The sequence below is a fragment of the Balaenoptera borealis genome (assembly GCF_965194805.1).
Source record: "Balaenoptera borealis genome assembly, chromosome: 9".
Taxonomy (NCBI): Eukaryota; Metazoa; Chordata; class Mammalia; order Artiodactyla; family Balaenopteridae; genus Balaenoptera; species Balaenoptera borealis.
Window position 1 is genome coordinate 6,884,565 of NC_138873.1, and position 24,769 is coordinate 6,909,333.

Below are 24,769 nucleotides of genomic sequence, written 5' to 3' on the forward strand. Positions count from 1 at the left end.
TGGTGATTGCTGGTGGTTCAGTGGCTGTAGCAATTTGAGAGAACCATTCTAAGGCAAAGGGTAGGGTACAAAAATGAATACTGAAAGGTTCCAGGTTTTAAACAGGGAACGTTCCATAAACCTGTACGTATATAAGTAGTTTGGGGTTCACAGTGCTTTTACCCTAAAGAAACCTCATTAATTTAACCATGGTAATTAGTCACCCAGATGACCCACTAAACCCTACTTGATCATGTTTTATCTGATTGGGTGTACAGTATGTAATCTGAGTCTCCTCTTTGATTGGATCCACTTGGGGATTTCAGTCCCATGAGTTCCTCTTTCGCCCATAAAGTTAACTAGACTTTGACATGCTCATTTGGGCAAACCAACCACCACAGTCTATGGAAAAACATATTAAAGGCAACACAGAATTGCTTCTCCATCACTTCCCCCCTTCCCTTCTCTCATGTCCACCAAGAATGAACTTTTGAGAGCAGCAGAAGAAAGAGCGGTGGCTTGAGATCACTTTTCACTCCGAGGACTTCTCACCCCAGTGGTCACTCATTTGTGCTGACCATCCAGAGTACACCTGTACTCCCAGGGATGCCAGATGAGGAAAACACCGGTCCTCAAAAATGTTAGCATTATAGGTCAATATTAAAGGAAGAGTTTTGTGAAATACAGAGGCGTGGGCAAAGCACCAAGAACATACACCCGGAGAACAGTTTTCTAATTTTTGAAATTGTTTTGACATCATGACAACATAAAAATGAGAAAATTTTTGTGTTTTTAATTGTTTGTTACTGAATTTTCTATCTTGCCTTTCATATATTCTGTGTCAATTCTCCCAAATGACCATCAGAAAGTCTATCAATCAAGCAGAACAGCATTTATTAGATGTACTGTAGTGAGAACCCTCACCATGTTGACAGTTGTTGTGGGCTTTTACAGAAAGGGGAGGTCAAGATTTATAGGGTTTGGGGATCTGGGCACACATGGTTGGGGCAGATCTTTCTGGTGGGGAGCTGATTGGAATTGGGCAGCGTTCATGACATAATAGTTGGGGGTTGGTAGACACAATGAGAGAAGGATTTTGAAGGGACCCTTGATATGAAGACTGGTTTGATATGTGAGCCATTGCCAGGTGAGCAGTCCATGGTTCTGTTGAAGGAGATGGCTACTCAGATGAGCAAACTGGTTAAATTATTTGCAGTGAAACAGTGAAATTATTTATTACATTACAAGCTTATCTTCAAAAGCAGGTTTTTTCCTGGAACAAACAATTAGGTCTCAGTGGTCTTGGTTCTCAGCCCCAGTAGATAAGCTATGTAGATGCAGGTGGTTTCAATCCTCATCTCACCCAGACAGCTGCTTGGTTTCCCAGCATAACATCTGCTTTTTGGTTGCTCTCAGCGCACTTGGCTGTTTCTCCATTTGTGTGGTTTGTTGATGTATGTATTATTTCTTCTGCAAGCTCCATGGAAGCAGAGCCCCGGCCCGACTCACTTTTGCCGTCTCTGTAGAATCTGGCCTCATACATAGTAGACACGCACAGAAAAGTTGCTCAATAAAGAATGAATGAATGTTGTAATTCAACCTCCTGCCAATCATAATGTTTATTACTATTAGTGAAATGAAAAAGCCTGACAAACTTCTGATTGTGTCTCATTATCAGTAAGACTTATTCTTCAGCAGTACCTCATGGGAAGATAAGGCATCTCATAGCCACTGAGAACTGACTCAGAAAAGGCATTTGAATTAATATGGCAGCTACAACAAAATAGAAGATATCAGTGTGCATCTGTGTTACGAAATCACAAACATCTGAGCTTAATCCACCCTATTTTAAGCTACCAGAAGAGGCTTTTGTGTGCTTTTTGGGTAGTAACTGCCTCATTTATAAGTAAGAAACTGAATAAATAATATTTATGGCTTCTTTCAGCTTATTCTTAAAGCTTCAAAATCTACAAATGTTCATGCTTTCCCACTCAGATAAGCTATGCTTACTGAAATAGCGGTTATACTAGATGGTACTCCTTCTTCAAACTACATACATGCTGATATATGTTCATGATAAATAAAAACTCAGGTCTATAATTCTTGAATTTTTATTCAATTTTTCCCAAAGTTGTCTTTATATATACTTCAAGTTTTCATGTAGTCCTTTTTATTATGAAAAGTTACAAATGTACAATTAGATATAGAAAATAACATAATGAATGCTCATGAACCCACTGTCCAACTTTGTCAGTGTCTAACTTTTCACATTGCTTCAGATAAATCTGTCAGGTTAATTAATATTTTTGTGTCTCCGTTTCATCATCTGTAAAATGGGGATAATAGTAGTAACTATCTCATAGGGTCATTGTGAGATTAAATGAATTATTATATGTAAAGCATGAAGAAAAGTGCTTTGTCCATAGTAAATGTTACAGAAATGTTAGCTTTTATTTTTAACAATTATTATAATAAACTTTCAAGACAGATTTGAAGCATCCCCTCCCCTTTTCTATGATCCTGTTTCAGTCTCTCCTTCTGCTAAATTTGGTGTTTACCATTTGTGTGCATTATTTTACCCTCTTAGTATATTTGTATGAATCCATATTGTTTAATAGGTTTTCTAAACTTCATATAAGTGAATCATACTGTGAGTGAACTATTGCAACATTTTTTCTTAACTTATGTTTTTGATATTTATATACCTGACACACTTTACCCTAGTTAATTTTATTAACCCACTTCCTAAAAGTCTTTGCTTAAATGCCATTTTCTCAACAAGAAATATTCCGAACATCTTACTTTAAATTATCCAACCCCGCTCTTATCCCCTTTACACGGTTCTTTTTTTCTTTCTTTCTGATAGAGAGCTCATCACTTTTGAAAATATTTCATAATTTATCTCCACCTTAGAATTCAAGCTGCAAGGAGGGATTTTTGTCTATTTTCATTTTTCTAATGTGGCCCATGCTCTAACAGAGCCTTGCAGGGAGTGGGTGCACAATGGTTTTGAATGACTGATGTTGAATGATTTTGTCCCTTGCCTTATTGATGGTCATTTCAGATGTTTCCCTTCGTTGTTGCTGTTATTACAAAACCATTCAGTAAATATTCTTGTAACTACCTCCTTGTGTAACTGTGTAAGTTTCTCTCTGGTAGACACCTACAAGTGACATTGCTGCATAAAACATGAATATCTTCAAGATTCTTTTTAACTGGTTTAGGATGTCTTAGACTCGTAAGAGTCGGCTATTGAAAAGGAATACATAAATAATCCTGTATAGACATCGGTGAAATCCTATCAGCAGAGAGGAATTATTAAGATAAACTTGGTTTTATTTATTGAAGTCATAATGCTTTGAAATTTGATTATATAACATCCTACTGCTGACTTTGAATGCAGTTGCTCAGTCAAGATGTCTTAATGAATTCTCCATGCATTCTATTAACACCTGGCTCACAGACTAATTCAGAAATGGCTACTTCAGGAAAGTGCCTGGAAACACTAATCCACCAGGCTTAACTGGAGTGGAAAGCAGCCCATCACACCGACTCACCGATCCAGCCTGCAGGTGTGCCCCGCCCCGCCCCCCCCCCCCCCCCCGTTTCAGCTTGTGATTAAAGGTAGTTGTCCAGTGTTTTGCTGCATCATCTTTGATCACATTGAATCATCATCGGTTTGTGATGCTATTTCATCATTAGCCAGTTTCCTTTTCAAAGTTGTACTTAAGGGAAAAATAGAAGGTAACTGTAATTGTCAAGCCTACATTAGGGATTCTAAGCTATAGCCAAGAGAGAAATTAATCCTCAAAGCATTTCACACCAAACAGCAGCAATCTGCAAATTGCAGATTATCTGTGTCATGTGGCCAGTGCCAGTAGCACATCAGAGAGCTGAAATCCATTTCAATTTTTATCCCAAGCCCACGTGCACACGGTTTTCCATTGAACCAAAAGGATATCACAATTGCCCCCGTGATTGTTTGCAAGGAAATTAAAAAGAAAAATAGTGATTGAAGACTCATGTGGTTTTTAACACTTTTCAATGGAATATATTTTCCAAATGAGTTTCCCCTACTTCACAGCATGGTTATTGAGGAAATTCAGCAAAAGCTTTCTAAAAAAGTTGTAGTCAGTTAATTCCCCAAAGGTTTTTGGTTTTTTGTTTTTTGCTAGCTATCGGTGACTTTGTGGAAATTATCCACAACTTTGTAATGCATTTTCCTTGGGAGATTCACAATTAGATTGTAAAATAATCTTTATGGTATGAGAACAGAATGAAAGTAAATGTTGATTACAGATACTAATTGAAATGAAAATCCCAGTTTCAAAATTATCCTTTAAAAAATTAAGATTCAAGTCTGTCTTCATATGCTTTGTTATATAAATTTCCTTATTAATTTTTAATACCAAACAGCAACTTATTTTATTTACAGTAAGAACAGACTTTTAGAAAGCAGGTGCACACAATGAATGAGGAGTTTCATAGCTGGGAAAAAAACAATCGAAGAGCACAAACCTATGAGTATATCATTAGGAGAAATCCAGAATGAGATGAAATTCTAATTTCAATGAACAATAACAACAAAACAGCCTTTTAAAGTTGGGTCAAGGACAAGAAAAAAATAGGGAAATGACAGAGAAGATGGTAGCACAATGTTAAGAGGTTGAAAAAGCTACCCCATTCCTGTTTTTCCCGCTTTCTTGAGCAAAGAGAATGTTTCCCATGCTGGAAAGGACAGAAAGAACAATTGAAGGAGGAACTTGTGCTTAAGAAAATTGAGAACAGAACAAAGAACACACAAACATTGTGTGTCCTTAGATCTCCAAACACTTCTATATATAATCTCAGAGTCACTGTCAGGAATCCTTGAAATATCATAAAGAAAGAACAGAGTTCAGTGTTCTGGAGATGGATGGAGATGGACTTTTTTAACTTTTCAAAATGAGGAAAGATTGAATCTCAAAAATTGAGAAGCAATGAGTTTGATGTCAGTTTCAGCCATCAACTACCAAAAAATAGTGTGAGCACTTATAAGGTATATAAGCATTATGAGCCAACACAGAGTCACCAAAGCTGAAATGTGGAAGAAGCCATGTGAACTCATTGTGAAACTTCTTGACCTTGAAGTGAGAGCTGGACCCTGGGGTGCAGAGGTTGAGCTGGCAATTGGAGACAGATGGAAGGCACACATAGGGGTTCTGTTGAAGCAGTCAAGCAACTGTGGAGGAGAGAATTAGAACAATGGACTGAAGATGACAGAAAGACAAAGGGACAAAAAAGAAATGGAGAAGGAAAGGAATGGGTAAAAAAGTAGTAAAGTGAATTTCACAACTTAAGGGAAAATTGTTTTTAAAATGGTGGGTTGACCTAATGTCAGATACTACAGAGAGATGGAAGGGAACAGGGACTGGGCAAGGGCCATTGGCAGTAAGTCCTGAACTAAGCAAAGGAGTCCTGCCCTAGGACCCTCTATGTTCCCCCATCCCTTTCGCTAGGAGCCCACAGGTCCTGAGTCCTGCCTGGGTTCAGAATTCCCTGCATAAACAGCCCTGAGACTCTTAACTGGCTCTGTCTTCCTGAAAGCAATGGCCAACATGTAACTCATGGTTGGGAGTGGATTGTGGAGCTTGAACCTATGGGCTCCACCATATAGGTGTGTGAGGGGCTCTTCAAGAATATAGGAACCCAGGAGTAGACGGATGGGACTTGGCTGTGCCGGTATAACCAGGTTCAGGAGCAGACCTCCAAGGGGTCTGAGAGTTCCAAGTCATCACCTTCCAGATCCTCATACAGCTGTATTTGTCAAAGTAAAAGGGTAAAACATATTTTTTAACAGTTTTTTAGTTTGATTTATAACTTTTAAATATTCAGACAAATAATACTCAGACAAAGTTGTTACACTTTCCCTGAACCAACAAGTTAGAGGTCTGTTCTAGGGGTAGACCTAGCTCTTGGGTCCCAAAATCAGAGTGGGCATTAGAATGCTTTATCAGTAAGGTGGAAGAAAACCCACCAGTAAGATGTCAGAAGTAAAAGGTGGAAGTGAATGTTGCAAGTGTGAGAACTCTCATCTAAAAAGCCTGACTTTGCAAACAAAGAGAATATGCCTCTCAAAGCCTTTTTGGAACAAAGCACCATGAGGTCACAGGTTCGGTCTGTCCGACCTCAGGTTCCCCATCATCTGGTCAAATGTCTGACACTAAATACATGAATGAGTGTGGCAGCAACCAATAAACAGGAGTCTTCCCGCATACTACATTTGAACATGAATATTGCCAACCACAAGGTCAAATCAAAGAATAGAGGGAGGGGAAATGAACATCTGGATGCTTCCTATAAATTTTCACGTATATTACAGATTACTTCAGGCAAATGGGTATTTTCCCCAGGAAAGAGAAGGTTAATAAAGGTTTAAAAGGATTGGATATGATCTCTATCACAGATCTAGAACTAGTATCTAGAAAGATCCTTCTAACAACAAGAATGTTTCATTATTAGAATGGAATTCTTTCACTGATCCTCTGATCCTGTCACTGGAAATCTTGAGACAGAGTCTATAATGTAGCTGGCAGAGGTGTTACAGAAGGGAGTTCTGTACCAAGAGGGAGGTTGGTTTAGAGAGGGTAATCACTAATAGCTCTTTAAAAACTAAGATATTTTTGTTCTTTAATACATGACTATCTATTTCATAAATCTGTCTTTAATCATTGCAGAAATTAAATGCCAGCAAGTCCATAAAATCTAAGAATTAGATATGATTGTCATTGGTATAAACGAAATAATCAGAGTGCATCTGGCAGTTGTGTGGCTGTCTTAAGGAAAATATTTTGACATTTCCACAATGGTCTGAGTAATTGCCTATCAGGGTGGCCCCAATCTGAACCAGCTCAGCAGACCTGGCCTCTATCTCCCATTGATAACAGAGCCCAACTCTTGCTGAAAATTAGCTTCACGTTGACAAGGCCAGTAGGAAATGAAACTTTTAAAGAACTCTTTCTTGTTTCAATAGTGGTATACTAATATTTTGTGTTTAAAAATTCAAGCTTGTGCCCTGGGGCAATAGACTTTCACTCAAAGGTCCTAAAAGTATGCCATACAGGCTTGTATAGTCACCTATTTTCCAACGCTCTTGCTCAGGAAAACCAGAAGGCAATGAATTTCCCTCTTAATTAATTTATTCACTCAGCAAGTATTTATTGAGTACTACCCTTGTGCTGGACCCTGTGCTCGTTCCCAGGTCCTAGAAAAAGCAGTGAGCAAGTCTCTGTCCTCGTGGAGCCTGTCTGTATTCAGGGTAGGAAAAGCAGATATTAACAAATAATTACACACATAGTTAATGGAACTGTGCCATGTGTTACACATATGGGCCCTCCAACTGCTTTTTTTATATTTATTTCATTTATTTATTATTTATTTTATTTATTTATTTTGGCTGTGCTGGGTCTTAGTTGCGGCACGTGAGATCTTTAGTTGCGGCATGTGGACTTCTCAGTTGCGGCATGCATGCGGGATCTAGTTCCCCAACCAGGGATCAAACCCAGGCCACCTGCATTGGGAGTGCGGAGTCTTACCCACTGGACCACCAGGGAAGTCCCACAAACTGCTTTTTAAATCAGTTTAATTAGTTGTCATTGATGCGAGCTTTATATGTGCACCAACACATTTAAGTTGAACGTGTTACCTTTTTTCAAGAGTATGATGATATACAATAAAACTGTACAGACTGGCTCTACCACCAAAGAAAGCTCGTGTTTGTTACGAAGTCCAAGCTGTACTGCTCACTGTACAACAGGCCAATAAATCAAGAGACAAAGTGTTAGGGCAAGGAATAGCAACTTTATTTGGAAAACCAGCCAGTCGAGAAGATGGTGGACTTGTGTCCCAAAGAACCATCTTACTCAAGTTAGAATTCAGACTTCTTTTATACCTAAAGGGGAGAGGGTGTGGCTTGTTGTTGCAAACTTCTTCCTGCCACAATTCTTTGTTCTTGCAGCTGTCCATGTAGGTTTGGTCACAATACTCCTATAAACCTCCAACAAGACAAGTGTTATCCTCTGTTCTACAACTTTTTATCTCTATATGCATGGAAAAGTGTTATACCTTTAAAGGTCAGAGCCTTGAGAATGAGCTATCCTGTATATTTCAGGCATAGGCAACATGGCAACATTCTTTAACAAAAGGTGCAGAGCCAGCATGACTAAGCACAGGCAACAGAGCACAAAGGTTAGAGCTAAAGAAATAGATTCAATATGGAGTCAGGTTTGTTCTTCTCTGTTACGTGTTCATTGTCCCTTCCTGTTCATTTTTTTCTTTATAGTCACTCCATGATGAACACTTAAACCTTTGAAATTCTGTTTTGCTTTTGTTTTTTGTTGTGTTTAGATTTTTGATGTCTCTACAGCAGTATATTTTCTCCCCCAAACACAAGAAATGTACTCAAGTTAATCAGACTAATCTTATTAGTTTGAGGGTGAAAATAATGTAGTATGTAAAATTCCGAACTTGTGGCATTTTTATATACAAATCTAACATCCATTTTTCTTAAACCACCCTCACAGGCAGAAAGTAGTTTGCAGTGCGTAGTCTGGGATTTAGACGTAAAATTTCAAGGTAGAACTCTCTGTTACTCGGCTCTGTCATTTACTTTACTTACAACCTGGGTATGAAAAGGCAAGTAACCTTGAATATTACAGAAGAGCTACAAGTAGAAAACAGAGCCCCTCCCTCCCTCGCCCACAATGAAAAACAGATCAGCTCTGGTTAAACAGAATTCAGAGTCGTCAGTTCTGTTCTTTGACATCTTTGTGGAATATTTGTTTTTAAACCACAGCTTGTTTGCCATAATAATCCATCTGTTGATTGTATACTCCAGTAATGCCCTTACTATGTGTCATGGCTGACTCAGAAGGCTAAGCAGAAGGTAGGTTAAGCAGTTGCTAACTGTCCTTTTTGTCGGAAATTTGAGTTAGTTTCCCTTTTGCATGTTTGGATAAGTGGAGGTGCTTGGGGATCTGTGGCTTAAGTTATGTGCATTATTGCCTCTATTAATTCACCTTATAAGTATAGATATGTAAAGCGAGCAACTTGAAATGACCAGTGAGATTAAAAAATTTTTCCAGCTAGTTCAAAGGTAAAAATATGTCATTAAGCTTTACGATATCAAATGAAGATATCAAATTGCTTATTTATTATTTTAGATTATTGTAGTGAATAAATGAATTAATAATTAATAAAAAGGCCACACATTTAAAGCCTTAAATGTATACTAGCCGTATTCATACGTACTTGATCATCTCTTATCTTTCAGCACATTGTCATAATAAATCTCAATTACTTAATAGGATATTGAACTCCTTTAGCAAAATTAGCCTCTAAATATTGAGGGTTTTGTTAAAAAGGTATTTTTGAAACAGCAGCAGAACAACTTTGTCAAATACGGTCTCACAAGTACTCCTGTATTCCAGAGACTCTCAAAATAACAGCTACCATTCATTAAGAGCCTACTATGTACAAGGAACTGTACTAGGTAATATATATATACAAACATATAGATACGCACACACATCATTCACAACAACCCCATAAGTTGTATATTCTTACTCTCCTTTTTACAGGTAGAAAATGAAGGCATTAGAGCTAACACAATATCTTTGATCCAAGATAATACAGCTACTTAGTAGTACAGATAAACAGTCCCTTCATTTCCTTCTCCTCTTCTTGCTTCACCACTGTTTCTCACTTCCTCCTGGGCCAGGTACCTGGGGTGTGGAGGGTGGACCAGGCTGGGACTGAGAACACCTCCACCCTCACATGTAGGGTAAAGAGAGTGTGTAATCCACCCACTGAGGGAGAGAGGCGAGCCAAGGATAACCAGGAAAATGCACACATCTAGTGTGGACGCTAGTCACCCTTCTCTAGGCATGTGGGGAAGGACTGTGTGTCCTGAGGTGTGTGTCTGTGCCTCACATATTCTCGATTTTATACACAGTCTTCATTCACAGAGATGTTACCATTTAGTGCATTCTTTCAATCCAGCTAGATTTGTGAAGTCTTCTCAGGCAACATTATACTTCTTTTCCTTTTCGTATCACACCAAAAACAGTGCTGGACACAACACTGATGCTTAGCTTATTTCTTCAGCAATTTTATTTTCAAGGAAAGACTTCGATAAATTAAAATGCCTAGGGTACTACATGTTATACAACTCATTGTTTCTCACCCTAAAACCATTGTTGAATGTGCTTTCCAAGTAAATTAGAGCTTCATATTTGCCCTCCAAGAGAAGCCATGGTTTCTACTTTCTAATCTGGACAAGACTAGGAAGAAGTGACCGTCTCCCCATCATCAGCTTCGAAACCCACCATCTGAGAGAGTCTCAGGCTTTTATTGGGGAAATCACCTGCTAATGTGAACAGATCATTGAATTTCTTCTTATAGCAGAAATGACTTAGTGTCTAACCTTTATTTCTTGTTTTGTCTTTTTTAACCACTCTGGTAATCTGTCCTTTAATCAGTGTATTTAGATAATTCAGTTTTCTAGTAGTAGCCCTAAGGTTTACACAACACATATTTTAACTAATCTAAGTCCACTTTCGAAGGTCACTAGAATAAAGAGTATGTGTAGTGCAGATACCTGGTAACAGAGTATCCCCAGTCCCTCCTTGCAGTCCTTTGTGACACTGTTGTCATCCATTTCATTTATCCACATACTATTATCACTCAATATATTGTTACTATTATTACTTTAAATTTATCTTTCAAATTAATTAAGAATAAGAAAAATAAAAGACCTTATTTTACCTTCATTTATTCCTTCTTCACTGCTCTTCCTTTCCTTATGTAGATCCAAATTTCTGACCTATATATACTATTTTCCTCATACCTGGAGAATTGTTAACATTTCTTGCAGGACGGGTCTACTGGCAATGAATTTCCTCAATTCTTGTTAAAGAAAGTTTTTACTTCTCTTTTGAAGGATAATTTTGCTGAATATAGAATTCTAGGCTGGTGAATTTTTATTTCAACATGTTAAATATTTCACTCCACTCTCTTCTTATATGCATGGTTTCTGATGAGAAGTTTTCAGTAATTCTTATGCTTGTGTATCAGTAAAGTGTTTTTTTTCCTATGAAAAAACTTTTTTCACAATTCTCTCTTTGTCTTTGGTTTTCTGCAAAAACAAAGATTTAGTTATACTTAGTTGTGGTTTGGGGGTATTTATCCTGCTTGATGTTCTTTGAGCTTCCTGGACCAGTGGTTTGGTGTCTGTCCTTAATCTTGGAAAGTTCTCAATCATTATTACTTCAAATATTTCTTCTGTTCTCTCTTTCTTCTCTTTCTAGTACTCAAATTATGTGTATGTTATTTTTGTCCCACAGTTCTTGAATGTTCTGTTCTATTTTTTTTTCTTTTTTTTCTCTTTTTTTTTTTTTTTTTGCTTTTCAGTTTGAGGAGTTTCTTTTTATCTTTCTTCAAGCTTCCTTATTCTTTCTTATCATGTCAACATTGTTGACAGCCCATCAAATGAGTTCTTCATTTCTGTTATAGTTTTTCATTTCTAGCATGTCCTTTTGATTCCTTCTTAAGAGTTTTATCTCTCTGCTTGCATTATTCATCTGATCCTTTGTGTTGTCTACTTCTTCCATTAGAGTCTTTAACATCTTAATCATGTTATTTTAAACTCCCTGTTTGATAATTCTATGTCATACCTGAGTCTGATTCTGATGCTTGCTTTTTCTCTTCATACTGTGTTTTTCTTGCCTTTTGACATGACTAGTAATTATTTGTTAAATTTGAGCATGTTATACATGTAATAGGAACTGAGGTAAATAGGCCTTTAATGTGGGTATATGTCAGTCTGACAGGGAGTTGGGTTGTGTTTAGTGTTTGCTGTAGTTGAAGATGCCAGAGATTCCAGATTCATCTAGTTTTCTTGATTTTTGTCTCCCCTCCTGACTTTGGACTTCCCTAAGCACTCCTCCTCAGAGAGAATCTGTGTCTTGAAGCTCTTTCAGCTGCCACCCACTGTCATTTTACTGGAGGTCTATTGGTATGTGGTAAGGTTAATTGGTGGGGGGCAGGGGGAATAGTGATCTTCTGATTAATTCTCAGTCTTCTAGTGGGTCTGTTTCTTGGGTCTGTGACCCTCACGAGTATTTCTCCAGTGGTACAGGGATCTGTTCTTTTTTTCCCCTGCCTCCTACTCCCTCCCCCATGGGTAGCATTCTCAGTCTATGTCCTTGAAACCCGGATTCCTGTGGACTGTTCTTCCCCCATTCGGCGAGACAGGCTGGGGTTAGAGGAGTGCCCTTCTCCCATAGCTCCAGGGTAGGTGTTGGCAAAGTCCTTCCCCAGGAGGGCAGACCTTTGCTATGGAGAAGGCTCTGGACATTTTTCACAATGCTTACTCTTCCCCTCCCTCTTCCAGAGCCACAAGGGGATCCTCACCTTTTGAGGACCTGGTGGGTTTCTTAGAGGTAAAGATCGGGGAAATCTGTAAGACCTCGGCCCCTAGTTTCTCATTCCCACACTAGTCCACACCCCATTTATAGCAATTCGTCAAAATTACTGTCTAAACGTTTCTACCAGTTCATTGTTCCAGCAACTTCTACTCCACGTAAGCAGATCAAGTTGTGACTCGCTGGACTTGCCTGTCTCTCCAGATACCAGGGGCGTGCTTTGCCCTGTGACATCAGTTCTCTGATGGGGCCAAGAAAAGTTATTGATTTTCAGTTTGCCCAGATTTTTCTTATTATAAGGATGGGAGTAAAAACTTCCAAGCCCTTTACATGTTAGAACTGAAAAAAAGAAGTCTTGACCTTTATTTCTTAAGACAATAAATTGTGTAGCAATTATTTCAACTAGCTGCTTCCCTTTTAAATAATTAAAAATTTTAAAAGAAATAGCAGCAACAGTCAATAGATATGGATATGCCATTCATATCATCAGCAATAAATTCACTTTCTAATTTTTTTTGTCATTTCATCCTGCTTTCCACACATTCAAAACTGCTGCTTGAAGTAGAGGTGGTGATTATTCTTAATAAAGGAATTGGCATTTAGAGTAACCAATTTATCCAAGAGCATATAGCTAGCTAGTTGTTGCAGAACCAGAGTATCAACCCCGGCCATGATGACGATACCTTGTTTTAAAAGGCATGAAGCCCCCAATTTTGATATTTCCCTTCTGTAATCCATACCTCCAACTGCTATATTTTCAAGTGGTGACAATGGCTGCAGGCTATTCTTTTGAGAAAATTGGATGAAAGGAGAAGGAAAGAGAGAGGATGGTAACTCTATGCTCAAGGCTGGATTTTTGCTGAATTTTTAAAGGGGAAGATTTGAGTACATATGTAGTTTGAAGTGAACAAGCTGCAGAGCAGCAGAGTTTGAGGAGAGTGAGTGAATGGTGAGTTAGACCATAAGGAGCTGAGAGGGGACAGGTTAGGACAGATGACTAATGACTCTTGTTTTGAGGAGGAGGAACCATTTCCCCTTTTATCCTGGAGGAGTAGAGATGGAGGACGCAGAGGGGTTGTAACTGGGAAGGGATATGAAGTTAGGGATGGTACACTTGATAGTGGCCCCAGGGTTGGGGGTGGGCGTGGGAGGTTCTCTGGAAGCCAAGTCTGAAGTAGAGAACGGGTACAAGATGTTCACTGGGGTGTGCACCTGGGAAAGGAGAAGGGGGCAGGATTGGGCTGAATAAGAAGTTGAACTGCCATGTAGGCCCAACAAAGCCTCAGCCCACCAGCAGAAACTTGGGAGCAAATGTTATCCAACAGCAGCTCATGTTGGGACAAAACAGATGGGCAGGTCCACCTCCCCCTCACCCAGTCAGCAGATTCAGGGGTCCTGGGGAAGAGGTGACCTCAGGCGAGGCGGCTCTCTGCAGCTGAGGAAGACCAGACTGCAGGCCAAGGCATCTCTTGCTGTCCTCCTGCAGCTCGGCCACAAGCCTTCCTTGCAGGAGGTCTGAGTCCCACATCTCCATGTTCACCACAACTGCTTTATATTTTTAGACTTGTGTCAAGTGAGGACCTATTTTGAGAATGAAGTGTTAAAGGTTAATTGAGAAGAATGGTGATGATTTGGAAGAGTCCCCAAGGGAGAGGGGAGAGGGTGCTGGCCAAAGACAAGTGACAGAAACAAGTTGCTTGACAGTGAGTGGACCCCGAATCTGCAGTAGCACCATTCTCAACAAGGATGCAGCTTCAGGCAGATGGTCTGAATTTCTTTTAGAAGATATTCTAGTCCCATTTTACTGTACTAGCTGTGATTGGCAGAACTGGAACAGGGAAAGGAAAAACAGGTGGTGATGTTTACCCAGAGCTGGATACTGGATATTGGCAAAGAAGGTACAGTAGAGGTACAAAGGAATCATGGACTCCAAGCATCACTGACATCTTCACATGTGGGGTTCAGGCTGGGGAGAGAGGTTAGAGGTCAGACAAAGTCTGCTTAACCAATAAGCAAAGTACACCCAGGGCTGGAGGTCAGAGCTGGGCCCTCTGGGGTGAGAAAAGCGGAGGGGTGGAGGAGGAGCCCCTCCCAGGAGCCACAGTCACCGAGCTGCGTGGGCAGTGGCCACGCGATGGATGACTCACTCATGGAACAGCTGCTGTTGGACAGCTCAGCCAGCCAGGCCGTGCTCTAGGCGTGGCTGATAGAGCAGTGACAAAACAGCCATGGTCCTGGACTTGTCACCTTTGCATTTCAGCAGCAGGAGAGAGAAAATAAAGTGAATGTTACGTTAGAACTGTAGGTTAGAAGATCATGAGAGCTATGGAGAAAATACAACAGTGATGGGGATTTGGGGGGATGAAGATAGGCTGCAGTTTCACCCGGGATGGTCCTGCGAGCCCTCACTGAGAAGGTGACATTTGAGCAAGGACTTGAAGGAGGTAGGGAGTGCTCCACGCAGATATCAGGGTCAAGAGCTTTCCAGACAGAGGGAGCAGCAAGTCCAAAGTCCTGGAGACAGCAGCCTCCCTGGGGTGGTCAGAACCAAGAGCAGGTCAGCGGGGCTCAAGTGCAATGAGCAAGGGAGAGAGAAGGCTCAGGGGCTACACAGTGAGCCAGGCAGTGGAGGACCTTACACAGGCCAGTGAGGGCCTTGGAGTTGACTCTTGGTGAGATGGAAAACCCATGGCGGATGGCATGATATCCAACGTACATATTTTAACAGGAGCCTCTTAACTGTTATCTTGAGAAGAGACTGAATGACGGGGCATGAAGGCAGCTGATGGCTGCGCACTGTCGAGGACATGATGTGGTCCAAGTAGACAGCAGTGGCCTCAAGACATGATGCATTGTCATGTGTGTGGACCCTGTGTGAAGAATTTGGAAGAATTCAGAGTACACCATTGACACCTGTCCTCACGCGGTCTTCATCTGCCCTCCTTCCCACCTCCGAGAACTTTTCCCTCTCTCCCTGCACTACTGCATTCCATGTTCATGTCTTGCATTTCTAGTTTTATTTTTAAAACCCATTTCACACTAGCTTTGTATCTGCCCATTTCCCATGCTGATGTTCCTGTGATGAGCACAGTTACAGATACCCCTCCCTGGTCTTAAATAGCTTGACCCCTTACAACTCTTCCCTTCTAACTCTATGCCGTCTCTATTCTTGTTTTTTATAGTTTATTGCATCCACCAGGTGTTTCAGGTAATTAGTTAGTCTTCTGTTAAAGATGTTTATATTTGAGCTATCATTGACATCAATCCTTTTAGTTATATCTTAGGAGAATGTTAAAATACAAATTCTGAAAATAGGCTAATTTTAAATTCGATTTTTTATTTTACCTGGCATTAAAATAAGTCAAATTAGTTTTTCTCAAGTGGGAAGAATGCTAAGGACCACTTGTAAAGGAAAAAAAATATCCTCTAAAACTAAGTTTGAATGAAACTATTTTTTAATGATATTTCTTAAATATGTCTAGATATAAATTTAGATAGAAACTTTTTATGCTTATACAACTAGAAGACCCAAATGAAAATGTATAAATTAAATATATATGAAAGCACAAAACCAAAAGTATTCAAATTAACTCTATGAATTTAATATAGCAGATGCTGTCATCTTACTGAAACTAAGTCAGTGCTTGGGGTACAAACAGGGCCCTGAGTGGTCTGATCTTAGCCTGCCTATGACCCTGAGCTTGGGGAACCTCAATTCTGCCGCCTCTCCTCCTGTGCAACTCCTCCCCTCATATACTTGGCACCAAACCACAGGACCCTCACTTGTTGGGAATTTGACCCTGGAATTCTCTCTGCCTCTGTTCTTTTCCTCATTAGTTGCATAAAACTAAAATATGACTCCTTGCTCCCAAGGAGATCTAAAACTCAAGGACTGACAGGACACTGAATTTCCACAGCAGTTTTTGGTTGAATGGCAGCCAGCCAAATGATCCAGAATATACCTTTACTAATTGTTTAGATCAGAACAGCAACTCTGAAATGAACAACTTCTCAAAAAGAACCACAGTCTGCAAGTCTTCGTGGCCTCCAGTGGGAGAAAAACAGCTCAGTGTCTCTTGCAAAGGTCGGGATCTGGCTTTCCTTCTTTGTAGTATTGGACATGCGTGTGGCAATTTATTTACTAGGTTTTCCACCAAAATATTCACCTTGGGATTTCCATTTATTTTCTTGGACTCTTGTCAGGTGGTGACATCACCTGTTTACATTTTGTTCATATTTGTAAATTTTTTTTTGTATTACCTTAGTGAACATTTATGAACCACTTTCTCAGAGTATGAAATGCAATAATGTCAAAGACGAATATATATTGAATATAGTAGCAAAGACTAAATCTCCGTTCCAGCATTTCATATGACCACAGAGTTTCAGAATTGGAACTAACCCAAGTCAAATTCATCTCTAAAATATTCTGCATAAATAGTCATTTAACCTCTGTCTGAAAGCCTCCAGTTACTGGCTTATAAGGCAATGTATTCCATTTTTAAATTAGAAATTTATTCATATTGAACCCAAGTATTCCTGCTGTAATTTTACCTGTTCATTTTAATCCTACCTTCTAGAATAATGCACACATCTAATCCTTCTTGCAAAGGATAACTCCTTCACCCTGTGGAGACAGTCGCCTCCCTCCACGGCCCACCCTCCCCCAGGCAAACGTCCTCAGTACTTTCCACGTTCTTACATCACAATATGGAGAAATGGCTCAGCCTCAGCGGTTGCTTTGGCACATTTTCACACAACCCATTTTCCTTAATAGAAGTGTCAACAGATTCTGTCATTCATAGATTTGATCCCAAAGAAACAGGTTTTTATATCAATTCTGTTTCCAGAGTTTATATTATAAATGACTGCAGATTAATACTGTGGAATAATTCTATTTAAAAGGCAGGGATGGAACACATTTTAAGTGATAAATAGTATGCCCTGGCATAGATAGATAGATAGATAGATAGATAGATAGATAGATAGATAGAGAGGCAGATAGATAGACAGACAGACATATATCCTTATGTATACATATGTATATGTATATATATGAGTATGATTTATTTATTTACTTATTTCTTTTTACAACTGAAAAGAGAAAATGTGAAAGCTTGCATAGGCTCTCGCTGTCTGGGTAGAACTAGAAGATGATGGGCACAGACGGCCCTGGCCCTCTTCCCAGGTCTTTTCCATAAGAGACACTTTCCAAACTGAAATGCAGCATCTTTAGGGTCTTGACAAAGCCTCCTGGAAGAACCAGGCAAGATTCTAAACTGCAGCTGAATCCCATGAAGACGGGGCATCCAAATGCCCCATCTTCATCCTTCACTCTCGATGTGCAGAAGCCCAGCCTGGAGGCTGAGGAAACAGGATGTGATAAATAAGTGAAATGAACCTACACGTGCCAACTCCTCCTCTCTGGCCCCATGAAATCCTGGCTCTATATTAGGGATAAGTGACATGCTGGGCAGAAATGACATGGTGTCCTAAGGCCCCACAAAGGCCAGATCCCAATCAGGAGGGGAGAAAAGGCCTGGCCAGGGTCATGTGTGGCTCCTTCCTAAAGAATCACAGTGGGGGGCAGGCTGCAGGCAGAGTGCCCTTGGGGCTTTGGTGTCTGGAGGTTGGTTAGACTGTTTGGCAGGTAAGCATTTGTGTCCTCCCCCAAAGCGACACTGGTCACTGGTAGTCATAACTGCAGTGAGAACATAGTACTGCACAGGATGGGAGTAACACATTGATGATTAACTCTTCTTCCCAACAGCTGGCTGCCCCAACTCCTTGATTAAAGAGCTCCATCACTTCAGGATTCTTGGAGAAGAGCAGGTGAGTCCGCCTCTCAAAAGCTACGCCAGAGTGTCGTGGAAGATAGACAGTAATGAGGCCGTTTGGGCTCTCTCCGGGGAGGCAAGGGGTGTCTCCTGACCCTCAGCGCCTGAAATGGGAAAGGGAGCCATGCAGGAGCTATGTGTGGGAACAGTCTTTCCCTCTTCTATCCATCAGACCTGACAGGTTATTAATTGGTACATCTGCTCCCTGCCAGAACATTACATCTCAGGACGCAGCAGTAAGCAGGTACAACGTAGTGGCAGATAAGCAAATACATAAGTGCCGAGATGAATTCATGCCTGAGGGATCGAGCATCACAGACAGCCCTGATCTGATGTCTGTAGGTGGATGTACAAACTCTTTTCACCAGAATTTTATATTTTGTGTGTTACCTGTATTTCACTGCAGCTGCTGCGTCTATGGATGTGAACATGTGACTTATATACAAAAGCTGGCCCATTTAAAGTTGATTATTTAAATGCTGTGTTGTGCTCAGTGAAACCTGTCAGCTTCTAAGTAGATGTGTTAAGTTAATAATTCAGAGTGCTAAATATTACCTAGATGTATATGTGTAAACACACACACACACACACACACACACACACACGACCACTTAAAAATAAAGCTCCTAATCCTCATATGGAATTACAGGCTCCATATTATTATTATGTTAACTCTGATGTCAAGCTATCCTTGAAATACTTATGCCATATAGTTTACAGCATGGTAGTTGACCTATTTTATACTCTCGTATTGATTTTTACTGGCAAAGGTGGTCTTTGCCCACTCTGACCAGAGAACATGCAAATGGAGACGTGGCAGCTCAGTTTTGTCAACAGATTTTTGGTTTGTGTGTTTTTGTTTGGTATGTGTATGTCGCAAAGTTGGACTGCCCACTTCCAATATGAGATTTCAAAAGGGGGATTAATTAGGGGAGGATGAAAGGCTGGAATCATTTCCAACTCGTTGAATTAGCAGGTTACAGTGTGTGTCATTCATGTTTTCATACTGTAAATTTCCAGAATAGGGAGCACGGATGTTTATTCAAATACAAGCAAAATCAATTATCCTCCATTGCAGGTAAGAGCTGATAACAGACCCCAAACATACCTATTTATGAAAACACCTGTATCTCACAGCTATTTTCCTGTGAAAGCCTGAGAGATTTCTTATAGCAAGAATCATTGATTGTTACCCTGAGATTTCTGCTCAGATAATGGAAGCTTCTCTTCTAACTTGTACCAATATTTGCAAATTGTTTCCATGTTTGTTTTAGAGTCATTGGATGATTAGTAGGGAAAGAAGCCAACTATAATCATCTCCTTAGAGTTGCATAAAATTCAAGCCACTTTGCATTTTCCTAGACATTTAATCAAGCCATAATCAAAATCAATATTACTCTGATCAGTTGTGCTACATGGTCACTTAGTGCATCACAGCAATATTGATTTTTATTTCCTGAAAAACCACATTTCCTTCCTTTCTTCTTTCCTTTCATTCGATGAATACTTAACTGTGCACCTACTCATGTGCTGTATGCCATTCTTGGTTACAGGGACAGAGGAGTGAAAAAGAAAGCCCTATCAGGCTCACATTCTAGTTGAGGAAGGCTATTATGTTACACGCATACAAACATGTTCAGTATATAATATGTTAGTTGGTTATCATTGCCATGGAGAAAAGTAAAACCAAAAAGAAGGATAATGAGTGCTGGCAGTTGGGGGAGCTGAGATTTTATACAAGGTGGTCAGGAAAGGTCTCACTGAGGCAGGTACTAGGTGCATGAGGACCTCAAAGGTGCGAAGGGAAGCATCATGGTGACATCTGGGAAGAGGTTCCCAGGTAGAGAGTAAAGTGAGTACAGAAGTTTTGAAGCAACCATATGTAATGCTTATTTTATGTAAAAAATATTATAAAATATAAAATATATGTTGTGGTTGGAATAAAGTGGGAAGAAATCCAGGAGCATGTAAACTGGGAGCCGAAGGAACAAAGTGTGTCTAGGAGGAGGACTGACCGTTCATGCCACGCGCTGAGCAAGCAGGATGCAGATGGGAAGTGAGCAGTGGAATTTGAAACTTGGAGGCCATTGTGACCTTGACCAGTGGACTGGTGAGGGTGAAAGTCTGCCTGGATTGGGTTCAATGGAGAGGGGAGAAGAAGGGGAGAGAGGAAATCCAGATACCTTTTTTTTTTTTTAGGAATTTAGCGAGATGAAAACAAAGAAATGAGGTAGCTGGGGGTAGAGAATGTGAGATCAAGAAATTTTTCTTTTTTATAGAAAAAAAATACCATGTTTACGTGCTGATGGGAATGATTCTGCAGAGGAACAGGGAGATTGATGATGCAGAGGAGAGGGGAGAATTTCAGGAGCAATGTCCTTGATTCGACAGCTAGCAGAGTTAAGGTTTGGCCGGAGACAAGAGTGGAGACAGCTCAACCTCGTAGCAATGGGAAAAGCAGAATATGTAGGAAGATTTTTGCTGGTGTTTCTCTTTTCTCGGTGAAATAGGAAGCAAAGTCATCAGTTGAGAGGGAAGATGGAGGAAGAGTTTTACAGAGATAGGAAAGGATGATGAAAGTGTCATTTAGGAGGGTGGGGAGTGAATAAGTGTGAGAAACGAATGAATTTGGAGCGAGATCAATCAGCCTGGCTATTTTTCTGTCACACTGAACTGTGTAGACACAGATGCAGCAAAAGCAGAGGATCAAGTTTAACCAGCCACACAAGTAAAACAAAAACGAGAGAGAGGCAGAGGAGCTCTGGGCAGACCTAAGGGAGTGAGTATAATGACTGAGCCTGAGATCTCAGCTGGGTAAGCAGAGAAGAGGGATGAGAGGAGAGAGGGACGGGGAAGAGGTGGGAGGATCCACCGGCTACAGCTCCCAGTGGGTTCAAGGAATCTTTGGAGTTTGGGTTTTAGAAGGGTTTAGCTGGAAAAGTAGGTGTTGGCTGAAGAATGGAATACTTGACATTGAGATTGTGGAGGTGGTGCAGTGACTGGAAATGACAGGGTCAGGGGAGGACCAGGAATGTTGCTGGCTGAGTTAAGGTAGCCGACAAGATGACTGGAGAAGTTGAGAGCATGGACTTAAAAAGCCAGGGTGTTGGAAGTATGGCCCATGTGGACCCTGAGATCCTCCAGAATTGTCACCAGAGCGGACTTGGAGAGAGTTCTGGTGAGTCAAAAACTGAGGCTTCTAGAAACAGGACAGGGAAGGGAGGGAGGGACTGAGGGAGGTGGGCATCAGTAGCTGACTGCAAATGAGAAATAGAGCACAAAGTGCGGTTTGAAAATCACAGCTGGAGAGTTTTAGAAGGAGAAAGGAAAACTGTTCTACTTGGGGTGTCGCAGGTCAATACTCGGTGGTGCAGAGGGTGCAGCGGAGAAAACATCTGAGGGGCTGCAGGGGAAGCAGTGTCCTGAGGTGTGAGTCAAGTTCAGTGAGGGAAGAACGTGAGAAAAACACTGAGAGAGTGTAAGTTACAGGGCAGTTACTGCTGACTGACTCCGAGTTCCCCAAGCTCAGAGGCGGGAGTTGGGGCAGCTGAAGGACAGGGTAGGGAAAAGGGATGGACAGAGCTGTGTGTAGGGTGGAGGGTCAGACCGGAGAAGTGACAAGGGAGCCAAGGATCTCTTGGTGATGGATACAAACAGGTCACATCAGCCAGGGATATTTCCGGGCTGATGATACATGACAAAACGTAGTGGCCTCAGGGCAGCTGGTGGCACGAAGTCCGGAGAGGGAGCAGAAAGTTCCAGCCCCACCGCTCCTGCCAGGGTGGGTGGGCGGCCTTAGCCGGAGCTGCTGAAACTCTCAGGCTGTCTCTGGATGCTTGAGGCAACTTAGATTACTTGATGAAACAGAATTTTTTATTGTGTGTTACAAGTTCCCTCGGACAAATCATTGTAGTCTCTAAGTTGGCTTTTCGGTTTGTCAAAAAGGAAGAGTAATGCTCAGTCATCTCTTAGAACTTTTGTAAATAAATAAGATTGCAAAGTAAGTTGCAAATATTAAGTACTGCACTAAAATGTTTCTGATTTAAATACTATTCACACTCTTATCAATAGACTGAACTAGTAGCAACAAAGTAGACACTAAAATCAGAGTAACAGGCAACTATATTCAATATCCTGTAATAAACTATAATGGAAAAGAAAAAATAATAAAATAAAGTAAAATCAGTGTAACATTCACTTAAAAGTGAGTTGATAAAACCTGTACAGATACTGGTTAATTGCTGAATTCATTACTGGATGGTAGCGATGCTGACCAGCTATCTAATTTCTTTGTATGTGATTCCTTTCCGTTTTCATTGACTTTGAATAGGCACTTGCTTTTTGAGATCTGGATTAAAAATAAATCATTATAAACACTATAAATCATTACCTTCCTAATATAAAAATGCAATTAAAACTCTTGGAATGTAACATATTACATTTACTTTAGCTCTGGGCCCTGTCTCTGATTTGTGTTTACAATTCACATTCATAAAGCACCTTTCATCCCCCTCACCCACACCCACCAAGGCCAAACTACTTGGCAAAGATATTATCACCCTGCAGGTAAGTAAAGCTACTCTAAATTTCTAGGTGAGCCCTAAAGAAAACAGGTATGATATCTGTAAGTCCACAGGATTTGGAGAGTCTTCAGAAAAACTGCATTTCAGACGTACTTCCACTTTTACCAGCTTCCTCCTCTTTGGGTTTAATCACCAGAATTTTAAGGAAACAATCTTCATTTATTCAACAAATATTTCTGAATACCTTTTTGTACTGTTATTGTGCTAGTGTTGGGTAAAACGGTAAACAAGGAAGTCACAGGTACAAATCATGATAAATGCTAAGATGTAACCTATTTTGGATAAGGAGTCAGGACCTCTGAAACATGAAAGTTGAGAGGACACCCACCATGGAGTGAGCTAGGATCACAGGGCTTGGGGGAGAAGAGCCTTCCAAGCAGAGGAAAGCACGTGTTCAGTAGCCCCAGAGGAGGTGAAGAGCTTGCTTGGTTCAAGCCACTAAATAAAATTAATGTGTCTGGAAAACAATGAGCAAGAGGGACTGTGATGAACGATAAAAACCATCTAGACCAAGTGGGCCATGGTCAAGAGTTTGGATTTTATTCTAAATTCAATGGGGAATCCTTAAAAGTTTAAGCAGGGGGCTGGCATTATCCAAGTTACATTCTAAGAATGTCAGTTTTGTTGCAATATGGACATGGTCTGGATGAAGATGATTGGCAGAGGAAACAGAAAGAAGTGACTATTCAGAGGTAGAATTAAAGGTCGTGGTGGTTGATTAGCTATGAGTCAAGGAAATGAAGGAATCCTACAGCTCTATTTACTGAGATAGGTTTGATGGTAGGAAGGTGAAGATGAAAGCATGAAATCAGACTTCAATTCTGAATATCTCTGATATGACTGAAGCATTGAGAAGGAGACAAGTAGGGATTTGGATGTGTGAGTTGGAGCTCAGAGGAGAGGGGGGTCAGGGGTCAGAGATAGATAAATTTGGAGTTGCTGGCATGTAGGTGGTATTTTAAATCCATGGCGGTTGCCAAAAGTAGGTAAGAGAGGAGAGACCACAGATGAACCCTAAGGAGAACCAACATTTGGAAACTTGGTAAAAGAGTGGCAGCCGGCAAAGGAGACCAAGAAGGAGCCTCAAGTTAAAGTAGAAGAAAATCCAGAGATATGTCATGATGGAGCCAAGAAAGGAAGTGTTTCCCAGAGGAAGAAGTGGCTGTTTACATTAATGCTATTGAAAAGCTGAATAAGATGGTGTCAGCCAGTTGTCCTTTGCATACGGCAACATGGAAATCATGGGTGACCGTAACAAGTAGTTTTGGTGGAGAGTTGGAGGCAAGAGGCAGATTTTTATGGGATGAAGAGTCAGCAAAGCGTAGTCAATTTCTTCTAGAAGTTTTGTTATGAAAAGGAAAAAGGAAATGCATCAGTAGCAGGAGGGTGCTTTACAGACTGAGGAGGCTAGAACTTGTTTTATGCTCATTGAAATGATCCAGTAGAGGTGGATTATTTGATGATTCAAGAGATAGATGAACTAGCTAAAGAAGGGAAGTACTTTAGAAGGTGAGAAGGGTTTGTTTTGGGTCCACAGCGAGAGTAATTGACCCTTAACAGGGAAAAAGCCACTTTCTTTGTTGTAAGAAGACAGAAAGGAACAGGTGAGTGTGGGTGCTGGTATGTTGGCAGGTGTAGTGATGGGGAGGGGAAAGTTGGCGTCTAATGGCTCCATTAAGGCAGACACATTTTTCACTGCTGCAGCTTCTCCACATAGATGGCTTGACACATAGAAGATGCTTAGTCTGTTGGTGGGAATGTAAATTGATACAGCCACTATGGAGAACAGTATGGAGGTTCCTTAAAAAACTAAAAATAGAACTACCATATGACCCAGCAATCCCACTACTGGACATATACCCTAAGAAAACCATAATTCAAAAAGACACATGCACCCCATTGGTCATTG

General features: G+C 40.6%; 1 protein-coding gene across 15 annotated transcripts in view; it reads left to right on the forward strand.

Annotated features, from left to right (window-relative positions):
- The window catches only part of PRKN (parkin RBR E3 ubiquitin protein ligase), a 1,304,064-nt gene that overhangs the window by 1,055,602 nt on the left and 223,693 nt on the right, over positions 1–24,769 (forward strand). For all 15 annotated transcript variants that reach the window (XR_014248121.1, XM_082404597.1, XM_082404598.1 and 12 more), the window contains one exon: positions 18,211–18,272. Coding sequence is in view for 14 of the 15 variants with exons in the window: in XM_082404597.1 (XP_082260723.1) it covers positions 18,211–18,272 (62 nt within the window). In the remaining variant the exon portion in view is untranslated. The remainder of the gene's footprint in view (positions 1–18,210; positions 18,273–24,769) is intronic.